We start from the raw sequence: 21046 nt of genomic DNA on the forward strand, positions 1-21046 counted from the left end.
GGAATGAATAAGAATATGTACATATAAATATATGGATGAGCGATGGCCGAACGGCATAGGCAAGATGCAGTAGATGGTATAGAGTACAGTATATACATGAGATGAGTAATGTAGGGTATGTAAACATTATAGAAAGTGGCATTGTTTAAAGTGGCTACTAATACATTTATTACTTCCAATTCTTAATTATTAAAGTGGCTAGAGATTTGAGTCAGTATGTTGGCAGCAGCCACTTAATGTTAGTGATGGCTGTTTAACAGTGATGGCCTTGAGATAGAAGTTATTTTTCAGTCTCTCGGTCCCAGCTTTGATGCACTGGACAGTTTCCTGTCAGTACTGGACGTCAGCGTGACTTCACAGTTCCAAGGCTAGGACCAGCTGAGTCAGCGAGGGACAGGGGGTGAGTCAGCAGGCAAGCCAGGGCATGGGAGCTCAGTGAGGTATGTGGTGCCCCCCTGACAACTGGCACACCTGTGCAGTAGGATGGTGCCTGCCCCCTTGCCCCTCTGTAAACCTCGCCCATACATCTGTCCTGCTGTGGCCTTTCACTGACCAGTGAGTCCTCTTGATAACCTTTTCTTGATTACTGTTTTTAAATGGACAAATTTCAACTGGGTCAGTGGCAGAAGTAAGTTGTAAGTTGAGTGAAATGAAGGCTAAGACTTTGAATAGCAGGACCAATGGAGTCAGCAGTGGTTTCGGCCTCTGAGGCGCTCGCTAGACGATTCATCTGCTGCCACAAGCACATCCTTCTGAGGGCGAAGGCCAGTAGTGATAGAGTGGCAGAGTGGGGTCATGACTGGTGAACAGAAAGGCATTGAAGGAGCCGTTTGTGGATGGGGACGGTGAGAATGTTCACCTGGGCAGCCAGGAGAAAGACGTTCCCGATAAAATGCTAGATTTGTTAAGTAAACTCGAGATTCCACTTATCATGAGAGTGTTCATCGGACTCAAACACACCCTTCTGAGGCCAACGCGTCATAGGAGCTGAGCCAGCAAGCCCAAGGGCTGAAGTGGACAACCTCTCTCTCCCTCCATCCCTTCCTGTCTCTTTCCCTCACGCTCCTGGTCAATTTCAAGTTGCCAATGGATCAGCGCTCGAGACCAAGTTCTCACATCTGGTTGGTTAAGGCCCACTCAGAGCCACACACACCCCTGAGTGAAAGATAATGAAAAATACTGTGATTTCTAACATACACTATCTGCTGAAACTCAATTCAGCCAGACACAACCTCGCCTCTATTTGGAAAGTGAGAGTGACCACAAAGACCATTGTAACACCTTACTCCTTTTCAAAATAGTAGAAAATATGCACGCAGGAATGAAACTGGGCATTTGAAACCATCTTTTAGTGAGGTGAAGAGGGACCATTTCACATTTTTTTGGACTTGAAAAGGAATCCCGCCACTCGCCAACCATCTGGTGACGATTATGGGTTATAAAACAGCCACAAAGGAGCTCCTTTTCCTCTGACTGCAGACTGAAAAACAATAGAGATGTCTGGAACCCTAAACACTGGAACCTTAATCTCTTACCTACCGCCTGACTACAGTCAGGCAACTATTTTAGAAATGACTGACAATGGCCATGGCCTGTGGAGGGCCTCTTATCTAACAACAAAAATCCAGGTAACCTGTACAGGTATACAGACCATTGCTATATTGGCAGTCAAAAGTGTGCTTGATCCACCAAGACACTGCATTTGATTTGGAAGCACATTTTGCCCTTGAGAGTGCAATGTTTACACAATTTTTCTGCTTATATAACTAAAATTACCTAGACATCCTTTGCCTGCTAAACATAACACGCAACTGAAACGCATGCACACACAAACTGTTTGATTGGATGTCTCATGCAGAAGATCTGGAAGCTTTTTAGAAAGTTAAATCAGAAGTTAGTGGAATTTAGTTGAGCTCCCTATGGTCAGTGGAAGATCCCGAACTGTGTGCGCAGAGTTAAACTCTCAGAGACACTTGACTTCCTTTTGCAGCCGTCTCCACGTAACACCCTGGTGAGCCCTCCTCAGCTTTTTCCTCAAATAAATGTTATAAATAGTGCTGTGTTCTGTTCACCGCCGTGCCGTCCTCCTCTCAAAGCCCCAAGTGAATATTTTTTGCACTGCCCCCCTTTTCTCTCAGTCACACACTCACTCTCTCTCACACCAGCTCACCTCTTGCCTTCCCTCTCTGAATCCTCTCTCGCCCTGAGACTTTCTGGAGGACTTTTTCTAGCTTGGAGTCCCTGTCAAGCAGTGAGAAGAAGCTCTCAGGAAGAGACCGAAGACAGATAAGGTGGACAGACAGAAGTCTAGAGTAGCAGCGTCAGCATGCGGTGTGTGAGCTTCCTCTCGGTGTGGACCTACCTGCTGGTCCTTGGCCCGGGGGTATGGGGCGCTCCCAGCCAGTGCCCGGCCCTGTGTCACTGCCACGGGGACCTGCAGCACGTCATCTGTGACAACGTGGGGCTAAAGAACATTCCACAGGTGTCCGAGGCCACCCGTCTGCTCAACTTGCAGAGGAACAACCTGGGCAGCCTTCCCACCGGCTCCTTCGCCAGCAGCAAGGGTCTCATCTCGTTGCACATGCAGCACTGCCAGCTCCGCGAGATCGGCGGCCAGGCCTTCAAGGGGCTCAAGAAGCTCATCTACCTCTACCTGTCCAACAACGAGATCACCAGCATCAAGCCGGGTGCCTTCGAGGACCTCACCGAGCTCACCTACCTCTACCTGGACGGCAACCGCATCAGCGACCTACCCAAGGGCATCTTCTCGCCCATGATCAACCTGTTCATCCTGCAGCTCAATGATAACAAGCTGCGTGACATCAAGCCAGGCACCTTCGCCGGAGCCAAGGACCTGCGCTGGCTGCACATGAGTGGCAATGAGATGAGCTCGCTGCAGCCGGGCTCTCTGGACGACGTGGAGAACCTGGCCATCCTGCACCTGGACAGGAACAGGCTGTCCACCTACCCCGGTCTGGCCATGAGCAAGCTGAGAGTGGTGGAGGAACTGAGCCTGGCCAAGAACCCCCTGAGAAGCATCCCTGACAATGCCTTCCAGAGCTTCGGACGCTACATGGAGAAGCTGCACCTGGACGGCATGGGGCTGGAGAAGGTTAGTCTCTCAGATTGTTTGTGGGATGGGTGGTGGTCCTTTTTGTGGGTGCAAAGTGCTTATTGAGTTGGGAAGAATTAAGAGGTGATTGAAAGTTTAAGAGAAGGGCAATGCAATAACATAGCATAGATGTGATAAATAAGTCTACTATGACGAGTAGATAACAAAAATTCATTTCAAGCCTTAGAATATTGAACATTTACAACAGTTCCATTTCATGCAACCTGAATCTCAATTATTTGAGGCAGTTAGCCATTCAGTAGACAAAGAAAGCTTCAGTAAGTATAAATATGTTGTATTCTTGTCTACTCTAGCAACCCTGTGGATTAGGGAGGCTTGTTGTTTGTTTGTTCTGGTTCTGGCTTGCCATATTTCATCTGCTTATTTATATGTACAGTCTGGCTTGCCACAGGCCAACTCCCTCTTTTCCAGTAGCCAAAAGTTGTTTCTCTTGTCCCAGTTCTGTGGTTGCGTACTGTAGCCTGGGGAGGTCAGATAATAATGTGAGGTGGTTTAGTAGCTCGTTACCATTCATCATATGGTGACTGACAGTTCAAATTTACGAGAGAGTGGAATACTCAAATCAAATTCTATTGGTTGCGTACATATTTAGCAGATGTTATTGCGGTTGTAGCGAAATGCTTGTGTTTCTAGCTCCAACAGTGCAGTAATATCTAACAAGTAATATCTAACAATCATCACAAATCTAAAAGTAAAAGAATGGAATTAAGAAATATAGAAATATTAGGACGAGCATTGTCGGAGTATATATATTTTTTTATAATAATAAAATAAAACAAACACACACATACACAGTACCAGTTAAAAGTTTGGACACACCTACCCATTCAAGGGTTTTTGTTTATTTGTACTATTTTCTACATTGTAGAATAACAGTGAAGACATCAAAACTAGGAAATAACACATATGAAATCATGTAGTAACCCCCCAAAAAAGTGTTAAACGAATCAAAATATATTTTATATTTGAGATTCTTTAAAGTAGCCACCATTTGCCTTTGACAGCTTTGCACGCTCTTAGCATTCTCTCAACCAGCTTCATGAGGAATGCTTTTCCAACAGTCTTGAAGGAGTTCTCACATGTGCTGAGTACTTGCTGGCTGCTTTTACTTCACTCTGCGGTCCTACTCATCCCAATTGGGTTGAGGTCGGCTGATTGTGGAGGCCAGGTCATCTGATGCACCACTGCATCACTCTCCTTCTTGGTCAAATAGCCCTTACACAGCCACACAGACTGGAGGTGTGTTGGGTCATTGTCCTGTTGAAAAACAAATGATAGTCCCACTAAGCCCAAACCAGATGGGATCACTGCAGAATGCTGTGGGAGCTATGCTGGTTAAGTGAGCCTTGAATTCTAAATAAATCAGACAATGTCACCAGCAAAGCACCCCCACACCTCCTCCTCCATGCTTCACGGTGGGAACCACACATGCAGAGATCACCCGTTCACCTACTCTGCATCTTACAAATACACGGCGGTTGGAACTAAAAATCTCAAATTTGGACTCATCAGACCAAAGGACAGATTTCCACCTGTCTAATGTCCATTGCTTGTGTTTCTTGGCCCAAGCAAGTCTCTTCTTATTATTGGTGTCCTTTAGTAGTGGTTTCTTTGCAGCAATTCACGCAGTCTCCTCTGAACAGTTGATGTTGATGTGTCTGTTACTGGAACTCTGAAGCATTATTTGGGCTGCAATTTCTGAGGCTGGTAACTCTAATGAACTTATCCTCTTTGGCAGAGGTAACTCTGGGTCTTCCTTTCCTATGGCAGTCATCATAAGAGCCAGTTTCATCATAGCGCTTTATGGTTTTTGCGACTGCACTTGAAGGAACTTTCAAAGTTCTTGAAATTTTCTGAATTGACTGACCTTAAAGAAATGGATTGTCGTTTCTCTTTGCTTATTTGAGCTGTTGCCATAATATAGACTTGGTCTTTTACCACCCCTACCTTGTCACAACACAACTGACTGTCTCAAACGCATTAAGAAGGAAAGAAATTCCACAAACTTACTTTTAACAAGGCACACCTGTTAATTGAAATGCATTCCAGGTGACTACCTCATGAAGCTGGTTGAGAGAATGCCAAGAGTGTGCAAAGCTGTCATCAAGAATCTGTAATATAAAATATATTTTGATTTGTTTAACACTTTTTTGATTACTACATGATTCCATATGTGTTAGTTTTGATGTCTTCACTATTATTCTACAATGTAGAAAAAATTAAGAAATACCCCTGAATGAGTAGGTGTGTTCAAACTAAGATCCTTATGATGACTTATCCACCCATATGAGAAAAAAATAGGTCACACATGCTTTGGGTCAGGATGCACATGTGCTGAGACCAGCAGGATCTCTGTCTCGGGCTGTTTGTCGGCAAAACAGTTGACTGTGGTTTTAGCCGGTGTTCTAGCCCTGATTGCCCTGCTCGCTGTATGGTGTGGTACAAAGAGATCTCTTCCCCTGAAAGTGTGTAGGTCAGGAGGATTGCACAGTGGGAGAGAGTTGCTCCATTCTCATATATACTGTAGTTGGTTGGTGGACTGTAGGCGCTGAAGATTGGATTCATGTCCAATTTAGCTTGGTGAGGACAAGAAGTGGAGTTGGGGGAGGGATCCGGTCTCTGCTGTTTACATTGAGGAGATATATGGGCGACACATACATGCCATCCTAATTGGGAGATTCCAAACAATGTCAGGTGGCCAAGTGACATCACCTAGTAAGCATCATAAAAAAAACTGCTGGTATGAACCACACTCTCAGCTTCAGCACGTACAGTACTGTAAACCCAGACACACCATCATACAAGGATTCCTGAAGCATAGCCCAAGATATCCTTGACCATGCAGTGGGTGGGCGGCGTTGATGCAGTGCTTCCTGAGGTTCAGGTTGGTGTGTGAGGTGGGTGACCGCCTCATTACACTTAAATGGTGCAGTCCGACGAGGCTTTTAAGATCTGGCTAGCTTCCATCCTTTGGTGGGGAAGGAGTTTGAACTGTCATACAGACACTCTATATAGTTCAGGGAACAACAGCAGACACAGTCCAGAGAGCACAGGAAATGGTTTCCTATCTAGACATAAACGTTGATCCTACACGTAGTAACGCATAGCGTAACAATGTAAGAGGTAACAAGGTTGAATGCACCCCAGTCAAGGCCTGAGTGGAGGGATGGGAAAGGCTGGCCTCGAGACACTTATCACATATACTGATTGAGCGGTTAGCTTGCTGCTCCCCATTCATTCCAAACTCAAAAGTTAATCCAATATTTGAGTTTATCAATCCATAATACAGCATGGAGAGATCCCACAGGGGAAATGGTAAAATAACAAGCATCTCTCAGGCAGACTGTACCAGTGTGAGATGGCAAGGTTTTGGGGTGGTGGGGGGGGGGCACATGGTGGGGGAGAGTAAAAAGCAATTTTCCAGTCAAAAGTGGGTATTTTTAGGGTGTTTTTGTTTGCTAGCCGTATCCAAGCATGTACTGTACCAGCCAAATTCTAAAATGTTCAGTGTTTTTTCCCCTTGGCAGGAGGGTCCTGCCAACAGGTCAGTAAGGGTTAGGAGACAGGTAAATAGAGGCAGGGTGTTCCGTAGCCCATGAAGGACGGGTATTTTTAGCTTGCCCATCGCTCCTTAGGTGAATGGACAATTGGGCCCTTTGCAAGCCTTCTTGGCAGAGAAGTGGTTCAGAGAGAGAGACTAAAAAAAGAGAGAAAAAACAACATGGCCACGCTGGAAGTCATCCATCTTCCATTGCTGCAAATTACCAGAAGCCTCCACCTTGGCACTTGCGCCCTTCCGCAGTGGAAATTTCCAAAAGACACCTCAATCAACAGCCTCATCTCTTATAGACTTACATAACATGTTGCAAAAGCCCACCCTCCTCTCACGGCTGCCCCCGGACCTCCTTCCCTCCCTCTCTCTTCCTTTTAAGAGGCTAAGAGCCAACTCACTGAACAAACGGGTTGAGTCAATGTTCTTTCAAAGTCATTTGTCAACATTTTGTGACGTGGAATCTACGTGGAAATACATTGGATTTGGAAAAAGTCATCAACGTTTGTTTTGAGAGTCAAATTTCAACCACAGGATTATGTCATCATGTTAACCAAATTTCAACATAGACAAACCTTGTATAATTTTTGGGGAATTTGTACCTTGATAACAACATCAGATCTTCAAAGTTATATCCACTATCTGAAAAAAACAGGCTGGGCAGCACCTCCTACTGGAGAATTGGTCTATCTACTGCTACCTGTTGGTCTCCCATCCAAGGTTTTAACCAAGCCCTGCTTAGCTATGATATTTGTCACTGACTACTACCAGTGTGCTATGATGAGAATGAGAGTTGAGATCTCACTCATGCTATCAAAGTCATTTCAAAGGGTAGGTTTAACAGAACAAATTAAATGTGACCATACTTTCATTCATATCATCAATGATGCTATTTAGGCCTATATAGCATTTACAAAAAGTCATCAACAACTATTGTTTCAATTCAACTAAAAATAAACAATACAATAAGCCTGGGATTTCAATAAGCCTGGGGTTTCAATAAGCCTGGGGTTTCAATAAGCCTGGGGTTTCAATAAGCCTGGGGTTTCAATAAGCCTGGGGTTTCAATAAGCCTGGGGTTTCAATAAGCCTGGGGTTTCAATAAGCCTGGGGTTTCAAGCTCTGGTTGATTGAAAAGGGCAGATATTTTTGTCGACAAGTTAACAAATCATATGTTGGATTCACGTCTCCAACTCAACCAAAAATACAAGTTAAAGAATAGGATTAAGCCCATCCAAGAAGTAGATATGCCTATATCTCCTTTTAAATGTTGGTATTTGGTTACGTTGTCAACCAAACACAATTCAATATTACTTTTGTAATACAGTAAATAGCCTAAAGTTAAGGCTATCTTACAAACTAATGTAACATTCAACCTTAAAATGAGTAACACATCCATGGCCATATTAGGGTGACTGTAACTATACATTTCTTCTTATGTAATCATATAAAGCGTGCACATTCAAGATGGCATGCATAGGTCATCGCAGGTCTGTGGAGATCCTCACAATTGCTGTAATATTCTGTGCAGAATCTTGAACATCATTGATCACTTTCACCATGTACTTTTTATGTAATCTCATTTGCAATCCAGGTCATTTGGTTCTGCTATTAAATGAAGCACAGTGATAGATATTTAGTTTATTTACACAACAAATGAATCTTGACATTGTATTCCCATTTGGTGCTTTTAAACGGTTGAAAGCGTAGCGATACACATTTGGGTGGCAACTAAACCAAAAACCAGACATTGTTTTTCCATTGGAATTTGGTTGTGCTCTTAGATGATTGAAAGTACAGTGATAACACATTGGAAATTCAACTGACTTTTTGGAGTGGGTGAATATAGGTTGTAATCTCATTGATCAACGTCTCAACCAAATATTACCCAATTATTCACGTTGAAACGACGTGGTGTGTCCAGTGGGAAACATAACACGGTGAACATCAGCTCATCTTGCACCTCTGTGAAGTTTTTAGCGGCCTCACAAATGCGTATGAAGTTTGGGAGAAGGGAGGGGTGAGACAGTCCAGTTTACATAAGCAACGGTGCAGGAACCAGTTATGAGTGGAGGCTTTCATGTCAGACAGAGTGTTTTCGTTTTTTTCTCCAGCAATGTCACTCTCCTCTACCAAACATCGCTGTCTGCCCTCTGACAGATATTAAGGATGAGGTCTAACTGCATGCCTTCACTGCCATGTGAGAAAGGAGAGATCTACCTTATTGTTGAGTTCAGGGTTTCAATAGTTGAATTCAGGGATTTCAAATCAGTCACATGAAGCTTTTATACTTGCAATGAATTACTTTTGGATTTGAAGGACGAGACTATTCTTGGTCATGACAGTATGGTTTAAATATCTCTTGTCAAAGTCTACCTCTTCTGATGAAACTGAAAAGCCTCCTATACTGTGTCTTACATCTGTCTGCCTGTAGTTTTCTGACGGTGCGTTCAACGGCATGAAGGCCATCAAGTCTCTGCACTTGGACAACAACAAGCTCAAGTCCCTGCCCAAGAGCCTGGAGTTCACCACCATCACCAACCTCACGCTCGCCAACAACCCCTGGAGCTGCACCTGCACGCTAGCCCCTCTGCGCAAGTAAGTAATGGCCTCACCTTTACACACACATACAGTACACTAGGAAATCTTACCTTGAACTGACACATCATTGAGGTAGAAAACCACACACAGACCGTTGTCTATTTGATATGCACGCTAAACGGAATCCATGAATACATTTCAACATTCTAAAATCTTGATTAACACACATATTATCCAAACCGTTAGAGAGAACTTCCAAGACCCTGTATGTCTGATCCTCTCTGTTTCCCTCCACTAGGTGGATGGATTCTAGCCGCCAGCGTCCTGATGCGCTCTGTGCCTCTCCGTCCTCACAGAGAGGAAAGCAGATTAGGGACAGCTCCGCCTTCAGCGACTGCACAGTTAAGACAAAGAGAGCCAAGAAGGGCACACGCCATTAAAACACAGGTAACCTGACTGACGATCACTCGACGAAATACAAAACTAGTCAGTAAATAGGCAAGTTGAACTTCAGTCAAGTGAACTTATGAGCTGAGCTTAGAAAGCTTAAGAGTTCCTCAGTATCAGACTTGAGATGTTGCAGTCATATGCATTTACCCAAGAACAGCTTGACAAAGGGTTTTGATTGTGATACATATTTCACATTTTAGTTGGTCCCCTTCTGGCTTCAATGCTTTCCTCACGGTTTGAATTCTTACGAAGGATTGTATTTATGTGTTTGGGGACTTGGCACAGCATGACATTGGATTGAAACAATAGCACTTAAGGTCGGGGGATGGGTTTGGCCCGGCCTAGCTTGACATTCTTCTTTTCTTTTCCCTCAGAACTCTTTGTCTTCTGTCCCCTGGCTGTTATGTTCAATCTTGGCTTTGGGGTCCTGTCCAGAACAGAACAGCATGTCCCGGTCAGGGTGCTGAACAATAGGAGGGCAGACTGTTTGACTTGCCTGCTGATGTTTGTGTCTTTCCACAGGAGATGCTGCCTGAGGGGAAAGGCCTGTCCAGGTGACAGGCTCAGTACGTGTGCAGAGAAAGAAAGCGACGCTAACTGCTACTTAAAGACCGTCCATCTCACTATCTGCCAAATATCAATGTCACATGTACACACATGGAGTGATACATGACACAAATACATCCCCCTTTCTTTTCAAAGGCTGAAGAATTTGTCATGCATCCCACAACCAACATTCATACAAGCAGCCATGTTGACTCTCCTCCTCTCGCTCTCCCTAACGCCAGCTTTACACCCTCACCTCTCAGGACCCCATCACCTGCTGCCACAGCAACGGCCTGCATCATCCCCCAAGCCCCCCCCCTAACAACCTTCCAAATGGAATGTTCCAGGCCAGGTCTCCCTTTATTTAATGTGGTTCACTCAGTTGGTCATGTCTTGCTTCCCCCGTGAGAAATTCTGTCAGACTGAGAAAACATCCTGAAAGGACTGTGACCGTAAAACGGACCTTGACGTATTGTGACTTGACCCGACTCCTCTCAAAACTCTGACCAAAAGTAAATGACACAACACAGCGCAGGCGGCTAAGGACTTTATGAGATAATGGAGCAACGGCAAGTTGAAAGGGAACATAGTCAGAGATGACAAAGAGATGAGTCCAGTTCTCCAGCGGTATCTTTCGTTTAAAGACTGTCCTTTGTATGTATTCAATCTCCCCAGAGATACAAAACAAAATCATCCTTACATGAATGGAGTTTGGAAGTGTTTGAAGTGCCTTTAGGTCTGTTATCACAGGACATTTTGTACAGTTCAAAATGGATTTGAGAATAGGTAGCAGAGGTGTCATGTCTGAGTCTTTGACTAAATAATTAATATAGTAAATATTTTGCCTTTTCCACCCTCCCCCACTGCTGTGGCAATGCTTACACTGTGTGACATTTCATTTAAAGTAATTGATTTACATTGAAAACAAGATACTTTTTACTGCTAAATCAATGGGTTATCTATAGGCATTGAAGACTTCCCAAACTCTGGGAGCATGTATGTACCCCCTTTCCCTTTTTATAACTCTTAACATTTGTCTCTTTAGCATCTTTTTTTATGTATATTGAACATCATATTTTGGGGGGACATTTAAGAAATAAATATGTAACCTTGTCTGTCCTGATTCCATTTTCAACTACTGTGCGCTAACATATTAACAGAGAGACAATGTCATAGGAGCGGCCAACCTTACTCCCAGGGAGCTACAGAGTTTGGGGGTTTGTCCCATCCCAACACTAGCACACCTGCTTCAGCTAATCCAAGTCTGGATGTGTAGCTTATTAGCAAAAGCATGTGAGTTAGTGCTGGGCTGAAACAAACGCATGCCCATCCTGTAACTCGCTAGGAGTTATCGGTCGGCACACAACTCTGCAATAATGAATCTGGAAGGACGTTCTCGTATGAAAATGTCTCCCTCTAACGAAGAAATATATTAAGTGTACCCAGCAGTGAAGGTCCTGAAGGGTTACCCCACAGCTGGTTTTGAGCTTCCACCTCGAACCAGGGACTGACTCAGGCCTGGGAAACCAGGTGAGTGAACTCTCTGGACAATAAATGATATTCAGTAATCATTTAGCTAACTTTAATTTATCAATTAACTTAATTAAGAAAACATTACTCACTACGAGCTCCTTAATGCCCATGGTAGAAATGACCTTCTTCACTATTTCAGGTGGACACGGGGAACCAGCCATGATGCCTAAAATGCATAAATAAACACATCTATGATACAGTACATTTGATATAACCAATATCAAGATTGCTCAATAACGGTCCTATAGGACCCCCGAGTATGCAGGATTTCAACCCAATCAATGGCCATCTCAACTAATGTTCAATCCAGCCGATTTCGACAATATGATTAGAACAGAAACAAATGAGCTGAGTTAAAAACATAATCTCTCACCTCCCTCCACTGACGACAAGTCAAACTTGGCCAAATCAGGCTGGCCCAGCATGTCGATGTACATAGTAGGAGTGCCATAGACAAAGGTACACCTGGTGGAAGGAGGGGGTGGAAAAGTAGATACACTTGATTGAGGCACAAAGCACACAACCTACACCACAGTTTACTGTCCCAGAAATGTCCTCAATAACACTGAAAGCATGTTTTCCACCAGGACTTAGATATTTCTGCCATACCTTTCACTCTCTATAGCTGCCAGGTTGGCACGCCCGTCGTATCCAGAGGAGGGAGAGACCAACGTGATGCCATGCGTGGCCATGACAATGCCACCACCCACCGAGCCGAAGCAGTGGTACATGGGCACAGGTAGGCACACGCGTACCTGAGACTGAGGGGACATGGATTAAAGACTACCCCAGTGACTCTATGGCTATGTTTAGACAGGCAGCCAAATTCAGATATTTTTTTCACTAATCGGTCTTCTGACCAATCAGATCAGCTCTGAAATAGATCTGATGTGAAAGTATCTGATATGATTAGTCAAAAGACCAATTAGTGGAAGAAAAATAAATCTGAATTGGGCTGTTTGTCTAAACGCAGCCTAACTAACTCATTGTCTGGAATCATGTGTGTCTGTGTGGGCAGGGAACTCACCCTCCAGTCATATCCAAGTCGCATGCCAATTAAGTAGGCATTGTTGACGATGTTGTGGTGGGAGAGGGTGGCACCTTTGGGGTTCCCCGTCGTACCCTGAATCAAGACAAACAAGTACGTCAGAAATAGTGGGCACAAAGCAATGCATATTCGCAAATGCACTTGAATAGGTCAACTGGGGCTGTTGAGTATTATGATTCAGATCACTGTCAGAGGATTTAACATTAATTCACAGTATAGATTTGTTGAACACCATCACCATGTAAAGACGAACTGTGAGCACAGGATCAAATAGGAAGAATAGAGAGTGAGAGTATATACAGTTTACTAAAAGTACCGATGTGAACTGAATATTGATGGGGTCGTCGAAGGACAGTTTCTTCTGCAGCTCCTCCAGCTGCTGCATGTGCTGGCTGCTCCCTGCCTGCATCACGTCCTCTAGGTGGTACATCCCTGGCTGCCGGCTGTCTGTCACTATCACTGTGTGGAGGTCAGGGAGTCTGAGGAGGAAGGGTCACACGTAACAAAACATTCAGATAGAAATACATTATGTAGAACAGAATATGTCGAATAGAACAGATAATCGTGTGAGCTCAGTGGAGTGCAATGTAACTAGTGCTGAGCGATTAACCGACATTTCGGTTATTTTTAAACAACTAATTGACTGAAGTTGGTTTATTTTTTTCTGTGAGTTTAATAAGCACATTACACAGTTTCTGTAGAGATAAATCATATCAAGCCCCAACTGTGCGATATAGTAGGAAGTTGTAGTTTCCAACAGGCCAATATTCTACATAGTTGAGCGCAGATAATGTGGCAATTAACTACAATGACCATAATTCATTGTGCGCAAACTTTTTCGGTCTGTGTTTCTTTTACAACTGCTACGTAAAAGAGACAGAAGAATGTGCAATCTAGTGGTATCTATACTGGAAAGTACAAGATCTAAGTCAGGGATTGGCAACTTTGATGAGGGTGCACATTTTGACATTCGGTGTAGAGAAAATGTTGCAGTTTTAAAGCAAGTTTGCTGCAATTCTACACATTTTGCCATGGGGCAGAGAAGAAATGTTTGCAGTTTTTTTATATGATATCTGAGTGAGACTGACCAAAATAATTAAAATTAAATGTAATCAGTGGGGGCCCCCTGCCAGTAATTCAACCATGATAGCAAGTTTAGATATCTGGCCACTAAACAAACTTAGCAATCTAAAAATGTTTTGCTGACATGGGCTAATTGACTGACTATCAGTGACTAACATAACAAGAGAAAAACTGCAGATGCACAACCAAATTTAGAAATTGCACCTTGTGTATGCTACTATTCTAACAGTAAGTTGAGACGACGGAGTTTCCCCCCAAAAAATATATACATATATTTGTATTACATTTTTTATTGATCCGAAGGCCTTCAAAAGGTGGGCCGCTAGTTGCCCATTCCTGATCTAAGTGTTTGACAGTTGGTATTTAGCAGTCATAAAAGTATGCCTTATTTACTTTGAAGAATTACTAAAATAGTGATTTTGTCAGACAGCATACGGAGCTCTATTGAGATGATGACTTGGCATGAAATAATAAAGTCATCAAATAAAACAAATATACACAACAACTGAAATATTTTAGTAAAGTAATGTGAATAAATTATGGTTAATAAGTGATAAGCAGTTATGGCCAGTCACCTCCATCATGGGATTTCCTTAATTATTTGACTCTGTGTTGTTACAGCATTCAACCCACAAAATGTATATTGCGTTTAATGTTGATTTTTTTTCTCCCAAAAACATGATTATTTTTCAATCAAACTGAACCAACCTCAAAAAGCTCTAATCGCTCAGCACTAAATGTAACAAAACATTCCGATAGAAACACATGATGTAGAACAGACAGCCATGCTTCTCAGTCATGTAGAATAGAACAGAGAATCATCTGAGCTCTAGAATTTTTTTTCTATCTGCAATATTTAGAGCTTTGCACCCACCAGAACACAACCCATTGTAATTTGATCATCATTCACTGTAACTGAAATTGTGTGGTTTCGTCAAAAGAAGAGTTGTGATTGTATATGAAAACAGTGTGGTCATACCTGGCACTCTTGACGGATCCTGGGCTAGCAGTGTCCATCTCTGGACAGATCTGCCTGAGCATGTCACAGTACTTCTGGGTCTTAAACTGGGTCGGGCACACAATGGCATTGCATCCAACCTGGACCAAAGCAGGAAACTACATTATTACCACCAATGAACACACTGTTATTACCACCAATGAACATCATTGCCTTTATCCTCATAATAAACTGTTAAAAAGTAATAATCTCTGCACCGTACTTAAGAGCGCCACACCCAGTTCAACTTTCATGGAACAAAACATGACGTGCCAACTCAAGTGACCCACCTTCCTCAAAGCAAACTCCAACTCCTGCACCTGATAGGCTGGGTTCACAGACACCTGTCAGAAGACAAAGCATAACCACTGAAAACATCCGCTTTAATGTACTTGACTTCACAAGAGGTTGAAAAACCTCTTTCCCCAATTAAGATTCCTCCTCCATGCCACCAGTGTCAGCGCTCACCAGTATGATGCCAGCCTTGGCTGAGGCAAACTGGAACAGGACCCACTCATATGTGTTGGGTCCCCACATGCCCAGTCGGTCCCCCCTCTTCAGTCCCAGTGCCAGGAGGCCTGCAGCAGCCTGTTCCACCTGAGCCATAATGGAGCACAGTCAGCACAAAGAGGTAATGGTAATCAACGCATAGCTGGACGCTAGAAAGCGATTCACAGCAGCATTTCTGAAAGAGACAGGGGAATTGAAAGAGGCAGTTGAGTAAAACAGAAGCAATAGAGATATGGTAAAACATATCTAAAGGGGTATTTTGTAGTGCACATTTCAACATTGAATTAATCAGAATCACATAAAAAAAACTGCAGAAATCCATTATTGATTACTATTACTATCAATAGAACCTAAACAATTAAACCAAACTGAGTGAGCGGCACAGCTGGTTGTTACCCAAACACGCTGAACACGTGACAATTCTTTATCGCCGAATAAATGTTTAACTTCAAAAAGTCCATGTTTGGCTATCTGAACTCTATACACGCTATGCAGAGTCATATCATGGGTTGCTGTATCCACAGCAGGTAAGTGCCGTAGAAATCACTTTCTGATCATATACCAGCTACTGCCTGGTTACCGTAGTCCCAGGACAAATACTGTTAATACGTTTTGTGTCATTGGTCACATTTGAACTTAGTTTAATGCTTTCATAACCTGGATATCACGCCAGGTTAGACTTTGCCTCTAACCCAGCCCACTGCGTTCTTCTAACCATAGGGGTCTTGTTAAATAGCCACAACTGCTTAAGATAACACAAACTCAGCAAAAAAACATCCTCTCACTGTCAACTGCGTTTATTTTCAGCAAACTTAACATGTGTAAATATTTTTGTAAACACAACAAGATTCAACAACTGATACATAAACTGAACAAGTTCCACAGACATGTAACTAGCAGAAATTGAATAATGTGTCCCTGAACAAAGGGGAGTCAAAATCAAAAGTAACAGTCAGTATCTGGTGTGGCCACCAGCTGCATTAAGTACGGCAGTGCATTTCCTCCTCATGGACTGCACCAGATTTGCCAGTTCTTGCTGTGCGATGTTACCCCACTCTTCCACCAAGGCACCTGTAAGTTCCCGGACATTTCTGTGGGGGGGGAATGGCCCTAGCCCTCACCCTCTGATCCAACAGGTCCCAGACGTGCTCAATGGGATTGAGATCCGGTCTCTTCGCTGGCCAGAACGAGCAGTATGGCTGATGGCATTGTCATGCTGGAGGGTCATGTCAGGATGAGACTGCAGGAAGGGTACCACATGAGGGAGGAGGATGTCTTCCCTGTAATGCACAGCATTGAGATTGCCTGCAATGACAACACGCTCAGTCCGATGATGCTGTGACACACCGCCCCAGACCATGATGGACCCTCCACCTCCAAATCGATCCCGCTCTAGAGAACAGGCCTCGGTGTAACTCTCATTCCTTCGACGATAAACGTGAATCCGACCATCACCCCTGGTAAGACAAAACCGCGACTCATCAGTGAAGAGCACTTTTTGCCAGTCCTGTCTGGTCCAGCGACGGTGGATTTGTGCCCATAGGCATTGTTGCCGGTGATGTCTGGTGAGGACCTGCCTTACAACAGGCCTACAAGCCCTCAGTCCAGCCTCTCTCAGCCTATTGCGGACAGTCTGAGCACTGATGGAGGGATTGTGCGTTCCTGGTGTAACTCAGGCTGTGGTTGTTGCCATCCTGTACCTGTCCCGCAGGTGTGATGTTCGGATGTACTGATCCTGTGCAGGTGTTGTTACACGTGGTCTGCCAGTGCGAGGACGATCAGCTGTCTGTTCTGTCTCCCTGTAGCGCTGTCTTAGGCGTCTCACAGTACGGACATTGCAATTTATTGCCCTGGCCACATCTGCAGTCCTCATGCCTTCTTGCAGCATGCCTAAGGCACGTTCACGCAGATGAGCAGGGACCCTGGGAATCTTTATTTTGGTGAGAGAGTCAGTAGAAAGGCCTCTTTGGTGTCCTAAGTTTTCATAACTGTGACCTTAATTGCCTACCGTCTGTAAGCTGTTAGTGTTTTAACGACCGTTCTACAGGTGCATGTCGATTAATTGTTTATGGTTCATTGAATAAGCATGAGAAACGGTGTTTAAACCCTTTACAATGAAGATCTGTGAAGTTATTTGGATTTTTACAAATTATCTTTGAAAGACAGGGTCCTGAAAAGGGGATGTTTTTTTTTGCTGAGTTTATGTCCATGAAGTAACAGATTCCTTTTTTAAATCTACAGGACAAAAGAGCATCATGTGCAATAGTAGATAGTAAACGGTGATGAATTTTCATCAAATCAACCCCTTCTCTAAATTTGTTTTGGGCTGAATCTCCTCCTCGTATTTGTTTGGGCTCTGTGTGTGATGTCAGCGCTGCGTTTGCAAACTCGTGCAAAGCTGTTTCCAACTGAACAAGAGGGGAGAGACAGCTAATGTATTGACATCCAATCCACCTGATGTTCCCTTTTGTGCAACCCCTTGTGTAATGGAAAATGATTTGATTCATTATTTCCATGTCGTTGATAAACTGTTGAAATGGATTGATATGTACTAAACATGATCGTAGGTGCGAGGAGACACAGACCGATGCATTCCCTTGGGGGAATGGAAACGGGAGCTAACCATGTATGTATCAGGTATGAAGGTAAGACCCAGATGCAGACCATGCCGAATAAACAATAGTTTAATAATCCAACAGGGGCAGGCAAGACAGGTCAAGGCAGGCAGGGGTCAGAAAACCAGACGTGGGGCAATGGTACCGGGCAGCAGGCAGGCTCAGGGTAGGCAGAGGTACAGGTCGGCAGGCAAGCTCAGGGTCAGGCAGAGTGGTCAGGCAGGCGGGCTCAGAGTCAGGACAGGCAAGGGTCAAAACCAGGAGGGCGAGAAAAAGAGAGACTGGGAAAAGCAGGAGCTGAGAACAAAAACGCTGGTTGACTTGACAAACTGGCAACAGACAAACAGAACAAAGGTATAAATACACAGGGGATAAATGGGGAAGATGGGGTTGGGGGGTGGAGACAATCACAAAGACAGGTGAAACAGATCAGGGTGTGACAGTATGTACCATATTTAAATAAGTAGTTTTTCACTTAGTTGAAACAGATAATTGTAGACTAAGTACTGATTGTTCCCATCTTTGACCTGTTTAACTGCCAGTATCAAATGTCTGCCAGTATTGAATGTTATGAATAAAGTTTGAAACCAGACTGAGCCGAGGGCCCACTGATAATGTACAGTATCTGTGAAACTGTGTAATTCTGTAGCACAGTGATGGGCAACTGGCGGCCGCCCTTTCAACTGCAGCGGGGCAGTCGGGTTTAGGGTCATGAAATATTGTGTGGATGTAGGGCTGGTGGGTGGCAGGTGGGTTGAATAAAGAGAAAACAATACATTAGGGCTGCCAGCTTTTGAAGAAAGCTTGAATGTTAGGAAGAAATGGTCTTCACACAGTTCGCAACGAGCCAGGCAGCCCAAACTGCTGCATATACCCTGACTCTGCTTGCACAGAACGCAAGAAAAGTGACAATTTCCCTAGTTAAAAGAAATTCATGTTAGCAGGCAATATTAACTAAATATGCAGGTTTGAAAATATACACTTGTGTATTGATTTTAAGAAAGGCATTGATGTTTATGGTTAAGTACACATTGGTGCAACGACAGTGCTTTTTTCGCAAATGCGCATGTTAAATCACCCGTTCGGCAAAGTAGGCTGTGATTCAATGACAAATTGCACCGCATCGATTATATGCAACGCAGGACAAGCTAGATAAACTAGTAATATCATCAACCATGTGTAGTTAACTAGTGATTATGTTAAGATTGATTGTTTTTTATAAGATACGTTTAATGCTAGCTAGCACCTTACCTTGCCTCCTTGCTGCACTCGCATAACAGGTAGTCAGCCTGCCACACAGTCTCCTTGTGGAGTGCAATGTAATCGGCCATGATCAGTGTCCAAAAATGACAATTACTGATTGTTATGAAAACTTGAAAATCGGCCCTAAGTAATCGGCCATTCCGATTAATCGGTCAACCTCTATCACCAGACAAAAAAGAATCACTAAAAACAGAGGTCACCCAAAAATAAACATTAGATACTGTTAAAACGTTCACGTGGAGAAAGCATCAGGAATGGATGGCTTTCCCATAGAGTTCTATTCAACATTTTGGGACAAAGTAGCTCCCCCATTTACACAATTGACAACACACATCACTCAATTCAATACTTCCTAGTTCCATGTATCAACCAATTATTTAAGTTATATTAAAACCAGGAATCTCTGGAGAGTCCCCTGCTGATTATAGATCCATACGTTTAATCAATTGTGATAATAAAATAACAACAAAGCTTATAAGCAATAGAATGGCAAAAATTCAGACTTGATACATATCAAACAGGGTTTCTTAAAAATAGATACAAAACAAATGCAAGAACATGTTTCAGTTTAATACAATATGCAAAAAAACAAGATAGAGATTTGTCAATAATGGCTGTTGATTCCGAAAAGGCTTTCGACAATCTTGAATAGCCTTTCTATTCAAAACTTTCCAGCTGAAATAATAAATGTTATACAAACATTATATAAATGTCCTAAAGCAAAAATGTACCAAATAACACATTCTCTGATGAAATTGCTTCCGGAAAGGGGCGGGGCACAAGACAGGGATGTCCCCTCTCCCCTCTCCTGTTTGCACTGTCTACTGAACCGCTTACAGAAAGACAGGACCCAAACGTAACAGGTATCATGGTAAACATTAATATAAACTAAACTTATTTCCAGATGATCTCCCAATATACCTGACTAATATTGAAAACTCTATGCCCCCTTTGATAAAAATGTTTTAGGAATACATAAATCTCAGGATATAAAATGAATGAGGTAAAAAAATTAAATAAAGGCAATAGGAAAAATAACTCATGATATACAGCAATCCTTTAAGAGGACCAAAAAATATTAAGCATCCTAAGTATTTAATAAGTGACAACAAACAACAAATATATAAAGATAACTTTATTCCATTACTCAACAATTTGAAAGCCAATCTAATTAAATGGAGCAATCTTCCCATAAATCTTACAGGTAGAATAAACCTCTTCAGAATGGCATGGCTCCGAATCATTGCACCATCTAAACCACTGAGAAATATATTTTCAATAACCAAAAAGAAGCTGGTGTACAAAAAAGTAAAAGATAAAAAAACAAAACTTACGAATGGGAAGCATGGAAATAGTGCACATAGAACAGATCTACCGCTTCTTAGACTTGCTGTCAATGAGAATGACAGCAAGTCTAACAAAATGTCACGTACGCCCAGCTCTGACTGCATGTGTAGGTATGGATGAGAGTACATAGACCTGCGAGAAGCCATTTTGTGTACTCACGTGTTTTACTGTTTTCATATTGGAAACAATAACACACTTTGCTTTTTTTTATATCTGCCTCCATACTGTTTCCCTTAAATGGGCGTAGAACATGCTGTTTCAATTAGATGTTCCAATTCCCTTTGGAGGGGGCGAGAGGACACGGGTCTTGGCTCTGTCTGAAGTGTGCAAGCCTCAAAATCCTTGATTCCTTAACTCTCTCGCCTTGGATCTCCTCCTTCAATGAGCTTTGAGATAGAGGCAAGGAGTTGAGGAATCAAGGATTTGAAGT

General features: G+C 43.1%; 2 protein-coding genes across 3 annotated transcripts in view; one reads left to right on the forward strand and one right to left on the reverse strand.

Moving 5' to 3' along the window:
- Positions 1-21046, reverse strand: part of acsf2 (acyl-CoA synthetase family member 2) — a 28541-nt gene that overhangs the window by 3081 nt on the left and 4414 nt on the right. For both annotated transcript variants that reach the window (XM_014159081.1, XM_014159080.2), the window contains exons 3-10: positions 15350-15478; positions 15172-15225; positions 14864-14982; positions 13118-13280; positions 12781-12876; positions 12363-12514; positions 12127-12218; positions 11843-11919 (exon numbers count right to left, since the gene is read on the reverse strand). In XM_014159081.1, the coding sequence (XP_014014556.1) occupies positions 11843-11919; positions 12127-12218; positions 12363-12514; positions 12781-12876; positions 13118-13280; positions 14864-14982; positions 15172-15225; positions 15350-15478 (882 nt within the window). The remainder of the gene's footprint in view (positions 1-11842; positions 11920-12126; positions 12219-12362; positions 12515-12780; positions 12877-13117; positions 13281-14863; positions 14983-15171; positions 15226-15349; positions 15479-21046) is intronic.
- On the forward strand, positions 1973-11335 carry LOC106579293 (chondroadherin). Its single transcript, XM_014159082.2, has 4 exons — positions 1973-3112; positions 9118-9281; positions 9523-9671; positions 10197-11335. The coding sequence occupies exons 1-3, from the start codon at positions 2327-2329 to the stop codon at positions 9662-9664; spliced, it is 1092 nt and encodes a 363-aa protein (XP_014014557.1). The 5' UTR covers positions 1973-2326; the 3' UTR covers positions 9665-9671; positions 10197-11335.

The sequence above is a fragment of the Salmo salar genome, chromosome ssa19 (assembly GCF_905237065.1).
Source record: "Salmo salar chromosome ssa19, Ssal_v3.1, whole genome shotgun sequence".
Classification (NCBI taxonomy): Eukaryota; Metazoa; Chordata; class Actinopteri; order Salmoniformes; family Salmonidae; genus Salmo; species Salmo salar.

Coding starts and splice junctions, on each gene's coding strand:
- LOC106579293 (XM_014159082.2), top strand. CDS start 2,327: ATGCGGTGTGTGAGCTTCCTCTCGGTGTGGACCTACCTGCTGGTCCTT. Junction 3,113..9,117: donor ACGGCATGGGGCTGGAGAAG/GTTAGTCTCTCA, acceptor GTCTGCCTGTAG/TTTTCTGACGGTGCGTTCAA. Junction 9,282..9,522: donor ACGCTAGCCCCTCTGCGCAA/GTAAGTAATGGC, acceptor TCCCTCCACTAG/GTGGATGGATTCTAGCCGCC.